Raw genomic sequence first — 12,356 nt, 5'->3', positions numbered from 1 at the left:
CCTTAAGAAGGTAAAGGATGAGGAAATAGAGTGGAGGAGTGGAGGAGAGGGATTTTCATAATAAAGTTGACCAATTCAAAATTTTGATATTATAATAAAATAAACATAATTAAATGAACCTAAACTTATTACACACTGACAAATGTTTTATTTTACAGAGTTTCAAAAGGTTTTTTTTTGAAGTCACAAAATTTTGTATTAAAAATATCTAAATGGGGACAAAGTAAATTAAATTTAGAGCAGCTACGATAAATAAACAAGTTTTAAACATAATTTTTTTTGGGCAATAAATTATTAAAAAAATAACTTGTCGTGTTGACTTTACGGGACAATTGATTGAAATACGCTCCAAGAGATATGGACTATCGATAAAAAAATTTAAAATTTTGAAGAGGAAAGACAGATCAGAAATGCTTCTACGTTTAGTAAGGGAAGTTAAACTATGAAAGCTTATGATTTACAAACAAGTCAATTCGTTTCGTACAGGCAATTTGTAAATAAGGTAAACATTTGCATCTCGATACTTTATGATGTAGGTGGATATAAATAATAAATTTTAATTGATGCACGCAGATTTAAAAAAAATCTTGGATAACATCTTCTTTGAATTAATTGTCAGTAAATATAAATGTATGCAAGATCGTGCAGGTATTTTACGCTTCAGTAATGATTGTATTTAAATTATTCTAGAAATTGAGGGATTTCTCGTGTCATGTTGTTGTATGATTTTTATCTTTATTATGATTAGAAAATCTTATACCTATGTAATAGTAAATGCATTCTTGCATACACGTCAAGATGCATCTCATTAGCGATTTGTTTACGATTGTCGATTATGTTCAAAAGCAATGTAAGTAGGCAGAACCCGGCGTATCATGTTGGATATAAGCTTTCTTTGTTTCTTTAAAGATTGTAAATAATCTAATCGATAGCCCACAAATTGTTGGAAACATTTCGTATTCCTATCCGTAAAACACGTCATCCTGTATTCTTTCGCGCTTACCGACTAATTAACACGTAAAACAGCATTTTTTAAATAATACAAGCTACCTGCAATGACAGTTTTAGTAACATAGGCATTGTTATTAAATAGTTATTCAAAGTCCATTAATCAAAAGATTCGCAACCAGTCACAAGAAAAGTGTAAAAATGAATTGTCTAGCAGGGACGAAGGAGCATATGAAGCAAGTGAGGCTGAGCCTCACTAAGAAATTATTACTATTTACTAGTACGTAATATGTATTTTAATTCGAATTATCAACACATTATGAGGATAAAAAACTACCAACCAATATTAAAAATGCTCAAAGACACCTACAAACATGGTCCGTACTGTGTTGTTTACTGTAGGTACCTACTTAACATTTACGCATATTATACTTATCCTTCAAATCTGAGCTTCACTAGAAATTTGGTATCAAAGACGCCACTGCTGTCTAGGGTCCCCCAGGTAGCAAAGGTTTGTTTTTTCAATAATTATTTAAATCATCAAATCGATTTAATTTTTTGCATAATCCTAATCCCAGGTAATGTTAAAAATATATCAAAATTATTAAAATATTTTTCTCCCCGTGCAAACAGTTAACATTACGATTCATCGCTCTTCAATTTAATAATCATTGATATATAAGTCAGTTTGCACATGCGCTTTTTGCTATTTGGTCGCTTTTTTCCAGCCATAACCACAATAATCTGGATTTTGTTCTTCAGATTTAAATGTATTCCCCCCCCCCCCAATTTCCCGCTTTGCCAGCTCGCTAACGCGTAGGGAGAATTTAATTCAGTTCTGTTCAACGTGTCACAGCAAGAGCAGCGTGATGTCATATACCATCCTCTTGTAACAGTATTAATGATAAAATGCATGAATTTGTAAGTACCTATTTTGTGATAAAATGTATGAATTTCGCAGAAAATCCGAAATATTATAAAACAGTTTAATAAACACTAACATGAAAATATTGATACGTTTTTTTAAAGTCATACTCATATCATGTCATACAATTTTATCTGGGGGTACCTCCCGCAGCAGCTCGCGGGTTTTTCCGCGTTCAGGCTCAGATACGTTAAGGAATATTAATCGATTGCTGATAAATATAATCGAATAATTCAGTGTGGTTGCCAGTTATAAGATGTTTCAGGAATTTTTTCGTTTTATTCAGGACGGATTTTTGAAATATTCGTATTTGGCAATAATAATGGTGCATTCGGGTGTTAAATAGCCAATAACGCTCATATTACATATATCAGACAGAGTGACAAGATCTTCTGCAATAATTATTGTGTCAAATCTTGGGCCACTTTATCTGCTGTTTTACATGGAGCAGTTACTTGGATCGAAAATTGCGCGTAAGCATGCGCAGAACATAGATGCTTTCGGCGCCATGACAGATAACGGACAGAACGTTTTCGGTTTAACAATAGGCGTGTAACAGATTCTCGACCATTCTTTTGCTGTATACTATAGCTAACTTCGTGATTGATAGTCCTAGAATGATTTTTGTCCATATGGGCGGCTCTACGGAGTTATTACTCTGAGGTAGGTATTAAACGACGCAATATAAATATTATGTTATTTGAATACATAAACAAAGGCTATTAAAAATTAGAATGGACTGGATGCAAATTTCTTAAGCCAAAAATAAAATCGCGTCGTTTTTTCATGACTTTTGCATTAGCATTCGTATGCGCGCGCTGAATTTAAATGAAAATTTAGATCGAAATCGGGACATGTTCTAAATTTTATGAGATTTAAACGAATTCGTGTATTAAATGACATGAATCGGGTCGTGATCCCGTGGCTAAGTGTCACGGACTCGCGAAGGTTTAAACCCCACTCTACCACAACTTAATTCCCATCGTCTAATTGTGAATTCATTATTTACAACTCATTGAAAATGGGCACCAAAATTGAAATACTTGGATAAATTATTAAATAGAAAATATTTCTTTAAAAAAAACTAATGTTTTCTAGATCGAAATCTAACTACGAAATCTGACGTCCACTGCTGATTGTCTGTCGGCAAAACTGCCAGAACTTCATAAACATGTCAGAACTTCAGGACGAGAAAGTGACGTGGGAGGAGCCACAGGAGCTGGCAGCCGATAGAGATACATGGAGGCACTTAATGGATACCATATAGTCCAACTAGGGAGCGGACGTGGAATGACGATGATGGCTTACATATTTACTAATTATGCATATTCACCTCGATGAAGTACAATTGTACAAACCAATGATATTTACTAACAATATGTACCTACTCACATCATTCCTAGAGCTAATGAGGAAGTTTAGTGCTACAGGAAGTTAGGTATAAAAAATGTTTTCTTAAACGTGATAAAAATTAGAGCATTTAACTGTACGCCGAAGTTTCTCCAAAACTTACAAAAAAATTAACTACTTTGAACTAAGTCACAAGTTCTTGAGAATCAGCCAATAACAGCGTTGTGATAGATTTCCGGTTTTTGGGAAGCCAATTCACCAATCAGGAGAACTCTTCAGCTAGAACTTATGACATCACAGGTGGAGTGATTTCAAAATAACAAAACTTTAAAAACTTATATCACTGATACCATCGTATAACGATACATAAAGAAAACATTGGTTCAGTCTGAGTCTAGTCTATTCTAATAAGGCTTGGATACTTTTCAGCACATGAGCATTGTAGTTCTGTCATAACTTTCATCTACTGTGATTGCAAATGGTTACAGTTATTGGTTTACAAATAAAATATTCTATTAAATAAAAAGTAAGAAAGTCAAGCAGTTAAAATGCTTCTCACATGATTTTTTTACCCTTGGGGAAGTTTCTTTTTTTTTTTCTCCTAAAAGCAGTAGTGCCTGAGCAGTGTTCGGGCGCATTCCGGCACCAGTGCACATCTGATCAGTGCTCTATTTAATATTTATAGAAAGGGAACAAATAAAACAAACTAATAAGTAAATAATCATATTTATTGCTAATGAGATTTCAGTAACTTTTTTAAAACTACAAAAACTCAAATATATGCAATGATACTTCACAAAGTCGGTAGAAACATACACACAAATACACAATCACATATTTTTGTGAATAACCTATAATATTATTGCTTATCATAATAATCTAAATAGTATAATAATTGCATGAGCTCGGCTCTAAGTTTACAATATCTAAACTAAAGGCACCATTCCGTAAAAAAATCAAGGCTTCAAAACATACATGAACTTGAAAGACCATTCATGTGATTTATTTAAATCAGTTTGTTACAGTTTACAAATACTTTTTGCATCGAGTTATAAAAATAATTTTTTTTATCTTGTTCAATTCTACAAAAATTATGCAGAAGTGAATACACATCGAGCCATGATTGCCAAAACACCGTAACCTACAAAACAATATTTTACAGAAGAAAACTTCTTCCTTTCAATTAACAAGGAATCCACTTTGAAAATCAAACCCAGTCTCGAAATAAAACTTGGTTCTCAAAGTATTTTCCTTAATTAGAAGAAAAAATATTATTCCGTAAAATATTGCTCATGTCGATTACGATGTTTTGGTGATTTAGATAATAATTTTGACACCGAGAACAATCAAATCCTCAGCTTGTTTGGTTATAAATTATTTTATTTACAGTGGAATCTGCTTACTGTGATCACTATGGGACCTGTAATTTTTATAAAAATAACCGGTTGATAACAGGATTTAAAAAAAAATTAATATAAACCTTTATTTTCACAAAACAATAAATCTTATTAAAAAAAAAACTGATTTATTTTTAAAATTCATTGATGGATGTTTGCCTTTTTTTGGAGATAATTAACTCCTGAATGTAGTCATTGCTCGCAGAAAGTTATGAACACTACGATCATTTTGTAGAAATTTGTAGGAATTTACACTTTTTATGTATTATAACAGTAGAACCTCGATTATCCGAATTTTCAAGTATCCGCATTGGATTCGACAGGCAAACAAAGATGACTGTTTTTTATTGGGAAATAAAAAAAAAACTCTATAGATAAGAGAGGAAGAGTATTGTTATTACTTGACAATGAATCGTCGCATCCATCAGTGGTAATATTTCTTCCATCAAATGTCACGCCATTAACACAATCGATGGATTAGGGTATAATAAAAACATTCAAGCGCTTGTATCGAAAACAGATCCTTCGAAGATTATTGTTAGCAGATAAAAATAATGAAGAATCTATTATCAGTTTCAACAAGATCAATTTAAAGGACTTTTGCTACATGGCAGCAGAGTTGGGATTCTGTGAATGTGTCAACATTAAAAAAATCATGGAACAAACTTTTAAAAAGATCGTTAGTGAGTTCCAGTAACAGTATTGCCGATCTCGCTGATTCGGTTAATATAGAAAGTATCACAAATGCAACAGAATAAATTTAATTATGCATCGAATGCGATAAAAAAGATGTCATCGAGTGGTTAAATTGCGATGCAAACGATCCTGGATTCCAAATTTTAAATGATGAGGAAATAATTAAGGAAATATCTGACACATCTTCAGAAGAACAAGATCAACACAATGTGGAGATTGCCAATAATTGTCAACAATTTTAAATTAAAGTTTTATATCTACATATGTATGTGTACATATTTTAATAAAAACATTCGCAATAATATGTACGTATTTATATTTTTCTTTCCCCTCTTGGTCATTGTCTTTTTTTTTCTTTTTCGATTATCAAGATTTTTGGTTATCCGAACTACCCTCATCCTAAATTATTTTGAATTATCAGGTTCTACTGTAATTATATTACATAAGTGACGGTGGTAGTTTGATCACAATATGCAGATTATATTTATATATATGGTTTTGGGAAAGACTGATTTTGACAACAATCATCTGGATTCCACATAGAATTTACAAAAAATTGACATATTTTGAATATATTTCATTTACCCTGTGCCTCTTCAAAAGAATACAAGTTCTTTTGCTTGGAGAGGAACTTACACTGGTATATTATAATTGGCTCTCAACAGACGAAACAAATTTTTTCTTGCAATAGGATACAATTATTTTTCTGTATATTGTAGCCTTTCGATTATTGAGGATAGAGACGTTTGTGTAGTCCACGGAATGCAACATCTATCTCCAACACCACATTTCAAACGCATTGAACATTATGCCTTTCCTTTTTCTCAGTTTCCATGTTTCTACTCCATACAAAACAAAGAACACCACAAATTTTAGTACAGGACTATGATTCAATAAACCTTAATCAAATTGTTTTAAATTGATATATGTATAAGTAGAGAACATAAAGCCAGAGTTTACCGCTGGTACGGTTGTATTAGTACCAGGTTTGTATCAGACACTTCAGATAATGATTTTAAATGTTTTTTCCTCGTGAAATATACTATTGGGATTATTAAGAACCTGCTCATTCCGAGGTTTTTATAATAATTGACAGATAAAAAAAAGGCTTACAAAAAATAAATAATCATCTGGCTGAATCATATTAGCACAGAATATAACTGAGAGAGAATAAACTCTGTACAGTCCTCTTTAGAACAAGTTACCCTAGTGAGAGGGACTGATCAATTTTGGATACAATTTTTTTTTTTTAATAAGAATGCTTTTTAAAATAATCAAAACACAAACTTCTTGAAATTGTGCTTAAATTTATGTCTAGAGTTAAAATAATAATACGGATAATTTAAAAGTAAAAATATTTCAAATAAGTTCACAATCATTCTATAAATACAAACTCGTATGGATTTTTTTTAGGTATTAAACTTATTAATGTAAAATAATACACATATTATAAATATAGAAAAAAAGAAATTAAAAAAATCAGTATAATTATAATATTTTGAGCACTGCTGACATTGACATATCAAGATTCACAAGGAGTCTAGGTATTTACAGGGCTTATGACCAGTCATTTCACCTTTTGCCATTTCGAATGGTGAATGTTGCACAGTGTAAAAAGGTATCTCTGTTGCAATATAAGTAAATCTTGATAACTCTGTAGGGTGAAATCCAGCCCATGTCTACAAAGATTTAGAGATATCAAATTATTACTGTAAACATTATTTAGTAGAACATAACATTATGGAAATAAAAGATAACAATTTAAGGAACAAAAGTTCAGAAATAACAGTGGCAAAATATGATCACTTTGCCATTGTGATTTCTGAAAACCTTTAAAACTAGGTGGCCATAAGTGAGTTGACTTTAAGCTGTGCCTTTGTTTAACTAACTGCTGTCATACATATTTGTTTGAGTTGTGCCATTGTCATTCCCGGGGTGTGATGTATTTAGTACATACATATTCTTAATATCATCATAATACCTAGGTAATCATAATTAAAGTCAAAACGTTCTAATTTTTTAACTTACAAAAATAAATAATTTATAATAAATTTGACATAGTACAGTATTTTTATATAAAATGTATAAAACAACATTTTTTTTATTTTTTACACCCAAAGGGCAAATTACTAAAATTATAGACATTAAAATAAAACTAATAATAAAAATCACCCAGTTAAACCGTTTCTCAGTCATCCCTACCTCCATCATAAAGATTAAAAAATAATAATGAACTGGGTGATTCAAATTGTTTTTAAAATCTAGTTATAATTTTTGTTCTTTCGACTCCATTGCAATTACCAGTTTTTTATTGATTTGTTTGCATCATTAATGGTTATTAAATAACCATGAATAAAATATGAAATAAAGTAGATTTTATTGAGAAATACTCAAATGCATAAATAATATTCTTTTCCTGTGTCCCGGCGGAAAAAAAGAATGCAGTTCTGTGTGGGGAATAAAACCAGGAGAGCAATTCTAAACGCTATTTTCTTCAGTACGTTCCGAGAAGTGTGTTTATTTTTTCTAAGACCTTTTTTTATCGAGGTATTACGAGTCAAGCTCTACTACTATCGATGAAAGAAACTTAAATAAAAGTATTTATGTTTCATAGTGCCAACATTTCTTTTGAAGTGCTGTTCATATTGTCATCTCAACTATCAAATTTTACCATGCCCTCGAGTCAAATATAAATTTTCTTTTTTGTATTTCCTTGTGTGGAAGCCACATCAAATTTATTTAAACTACAAAAATTCACAATAAAAGTCAAAAGCACTCGCGCTTGAACATAATTATTATATTTAAGTATCCATGAGGCACATAATTCCTTCATAGTTATCGATGTCAGTACCTCTTCTGCTGTCGAAATTTAAAGATACAGGGTCAATACAGTATCTTCGGGAAAATTCATCTTCAACTGTACTATCATGAAGATATGCGTTCTGTATCTTCCAGTTGTAATCGCCCCCCTGAACCCATATCGAGTGTGTTCTACTCAATGGCTGCTCTCAGACAAAAATCCTTAAAAAGGAAATCGAGTGAAGATCAGTCAGCGTTGTGGTGTACTAGTTAGCGTGTTTGCCAACTGAACCTGAGGGCTCGGCTTTATTTTCCGCAGGTTAATTAGAAATTTGTTATGTGTTCATTTAATATGTAGTCTTTACTGCAATATTAAGTTCCTGGACTGGCGCTTAATCATCTTACCTACGTGTATACTATAAATGATTGATAATACGCTGTGATTAGAGTAAAAATGCAATATCCTATATTGGGTGCAGATAAGGGAATGATGATTATAAGCATTATAATAATTATTATTACGGCCTGTAAATTATGTCAGTCTTAAAAACGAATTAATATTTACCAATATTGAATGTAAATATTCTTTAAAAAAACTAAATTAATTAACCTCTAAGAGAGTATGGCCATACCTTGTACATCTCAAATAATTTTAGCATAAAGGAGTACAGACATACATTGTACAGCGTCGTTTGTCGAAAATATTACATCAATTTTATTCCTAAAAATGAAGGATATAGGTGATAATAATTCAAAGAAAAATGTAGATTTATTTTTTAACGTAACTACATTATCTCTCAAAAACACACCCGCTTAGAGGTTAAATATTCTAATAGGTATTTTTATATTTAAACATAGTATGTTTCCTATTTACAACTTATTATATTTTACTTCTAAAAAATCAACAGATGGAAGAATCAAATAAATACATTAGTTCAAACATGAACAGAATCACTTAAAACAGCTAAAGACATGTTTTAAGTCCCATAAATGCCTAGACTTCCATATTCCACTTTGAAAGAGGTACTTCATCTGTTTTGAAATATCTATCAGCAACACACATTATTTGTTTTGAATATTATTTTTATATCACTCTAAATTTTAATGACATTAACATTACATTTTTTTCACACTCATATTTAAAAAAATATTGCAGTACGAAACAAATAAGACTAAAAGAAATTCTCAAAAACATACCATGTATTATATAATAACATACTCTTTGTTTATCATATTATTTGTGACACATTTAATTAATTTTTTTAAAATATCGTGGCAAAAAAGCTAAGCGACAGCTAAAATTGAGTTATATAATATACCATTATTCTTAGAACTTTAAGCAGTGTCATATGAGCGGACACCTACGAATATTGGATGTTAAGTTATGCGGCAGGTAAGAATTTTGACAAATAGATATTTGAACATTGTCTTTCTTTCACTTTCTCGCAGATGTCTTCCCGATAGAGTGAAAAAGGACAACTGGACAACGCGACAGACTGTTTTCGGCCAACTGAAATCGAAAAATTCGCATTTAGCTGTCCGGTTTTCCGCACCTCAAAACTGAAGCGATTTTGATGTTTTTTTTTAGAAAAAGTATCAGAATGAAATTTTCTATGTCGGTGTACCTTCTCAGTTTCCCGTATTAATATCCCGGATAATTACTACAACTCCCTAGGTAACACCAAAATCAGAATTGGCAAGTTAACCACTAAAAACAGTAATTTGTATTCTCCCCATGAATACTACAAATAGACAGGTTTACAATTCAAATCACAACATTATCATGATTTTTTTTAAATGCCAAAAAGTTTTGAATACATATATGGTTTTATCAGGACCTCGATTACGGAGACAGTAAGAAATGTATCATAATATCATCACACCGGTCCAGAGACGATGAAATATTACATTGTGAAACCACCCTTTAAACTAATATTTCATGTCAACCAAAATTTTAAGCAAAAATAAAAATAATTGAAAGGAAATTTTTAATTGATATCGACAAACATCAATAAATTTCTTACTCTTTCTATTTTCAAAGGCTCTGAAGTTAGAGTTTAAAATCGATAATTTAAATTACTTCAAAATAGATGCCAAATGAAAAAAGACAGCTAAAATTATTCAATACTTTTATCAAATAATATGTAAACTTTTATATTTACTTTAGCTGCATCTAGATTAAGTCGTGAAATTCAAGATAATACTAATGTGCAGTAAAACTTAACCTATATTTATAGTCCACGGCTAACCATAGAACCCACAATGTGACTCTTTACATATTTAAGAATTTCGGCTTATACAAGCGAAACAAGACCAATTAAAAATAAACCTACCATAATAGACGTATCATATTTAGTAAATATAGCTGCACTATAATAGTTTATCATGTAAAAACTTATTTAGTAATATGTACATATCATGGGCCAATGAAAAAGTCATGAATCTATATTTCAGCCAGTTTTGAGTCATATCACAAAAGTCAGTTTTAAAGAGAAACTAGAAATGAATCATTCAAATGAAAATAATTGAACGCATTCCATTCAATTTATTGAAATTAAAGTCTTAATGCAGAAATTTATTTGAAACCATTAAAAATTGTACTGAGCAAATGAAAATACATAGTAATCATTCATGTTAGTATTTAACCACTTGTGGTAAAATACTAATATTTACTAACATTAATTAAAATGTTTGACAACCAAGTTAATGCTGTGAACCTTAATAATACATAGTAATCAAATTGCAGAAACTTCAGATCAAACTAATTGATTTAAAATAAATTAGAAGTTCCGGAACAAATGAATTAATTTGATTGCAAATAGACCAATAGGCACATATAATAAATTTGTGCAAATAAACAATTTATTAATTTATAGAGAAATTGCTGCAACTTTATACAAATATACTAATCGCCAAAGAACGATTACAAAAAGTGGCGAATACAAAACTGTATAGTAAGACAGACATTTGACTATGTTATTTAAATTGATGGTTTTTCCGTATATTATGAAGTTGCCTTAGTACAATTTGAGCTTGGAGCACGAGATTTAGCAATAGATGTGAGAGTACCCTCCCTCCACCAATAGCCTGGCTCTTTAAAGACAGTGAGAACTAATTTACGGTCACCCGTCACAATAGATCTACACAGGTCGCAGTGACGTCAGGAGCTCATTCAACACTGACCTATCTCACTATAATTAAGAATAATAGTACAATTTAAACTATACCAGCAACAAAATGGTGATTTTGCCGACTCATGATTTTGGCACTGACCCAACGATACAAAATTTTAGTGAACATAATCGAATATCAATAAGTTAAGATGAAAAATGAAGATGATAATGAGAAGTATTCTTGCAATCTTTAAATAGGAAAGTCAGATGGTAAAATAATCTCCATTGAGTTGCGAAGGAAATCTAAAATAATCTATTTTAAAATTCCACATTTGTACTCACTTCTGGTATATAAGACACATTTTTACAACCATCTAAACACTGTATTATTCGAAAATTAAATGTTAAACGAATGTCTTCTCACTTTGTGAAATTCAAATAGTCGTACAGTGAAATTATTGCTCAAGAGTTTTTCTGTTAGCGGCATCTAATTAAGCTGCCCTTTTCTAAACTTTCAGCTCAAGAAATCAGCGAGTAGCTTGTATTTATATAAACATAATGCTTGTTTGTGTTTCTGGCTAAAGTTGTTTAGAAGTATTCTTCATTTTCGGGTCATACAGACGCAACCGTTGAACCGTTACTTGTCCCTCCTCCATTGCAAAAGTCCTCATTATTCTCTGTCAACCTTGGGACAGGAGTCAGGCGAGTTTTCCATAGATCTGACACGCAGCCAAACTAAAAACAAAACGAACAATTTAAGATAGAATAGTCACAAATAAAAATATTTCAATCATGTATTATAAATTATTGCTTTATGATTGTTTGAAAAAATATAATTGTGTTTATTATATTTTTAAGATATATGTGAATATATTTTTTTTAAATCAATCTTAAAATTTTTGGTTTTTAATCCAAACATTATGGAGTTTTAAAAAAGGTCTCGGGTGATGTCAATTTTTTATTACTGAAGGTTTAACATAAAATGTCATCGTTTGAATTATTCAAATGCAATATAATTTTTTTAACAAGTAAAACAATAAAAAAAATGACAGATTTCGTAATGTCATAAAACCATTTAGATCATTGTCATTTTCAATAAATTTAATTTATGATGATGAAAAATAAATT

The 12,356-nt window shown here is 30.7% G+C and overlaps 1 protein-coding gene across 2 annotated transcripts in view; it reads right to left on the bottom strand.

Moving 5' to 3' along the window:
• Positions 1–11,107: 11,107 nt before the first annotated feature.
• wun (wunen) overlaps positions 11,108–12,356 on the bottom strand; it is a 44,920-nt gene continuing 43,671 nt past the window's right edge. Inside the window, exon 6 of one of the 2 annotated variants that reach the window (XM_088224484.1) lies at positions 11,108–11,963. In XM_088224484.1, coding sequence (XP_088080610.1) covers positions 11,841–11,963 — 123 coding nt within the window. In that variant the 3' untranslated portion in view covers positions 11,108–11,840. The remainder of the gene's footprint in view (positions 11,964–12,356) is intronic. The other variant, XM_088224486.1, reaches the window with a different exon arrangement.

Source organism: Micrasema longulum, unplaced genomic scaffold, assembly GCF_059751315.1.
Source record: "Micrasema longulum isolate JH-2025_06_02 unplaced genomic scaffold, ASM5975131v1 h1tg000287l, whole genome shotgun sequence".
Lineage (NCBI taxonomy): Eukaryota > Metazoa > Arthropoda > Insecta > Trichoptera > Brachycentridae > Micrasema > Micrasema longulum.
The sequence above is the reverse complement of the archived record's forward strand: the minus strand, read 5'-3'. Positions and strand labels throughout refer to the sequence as shown.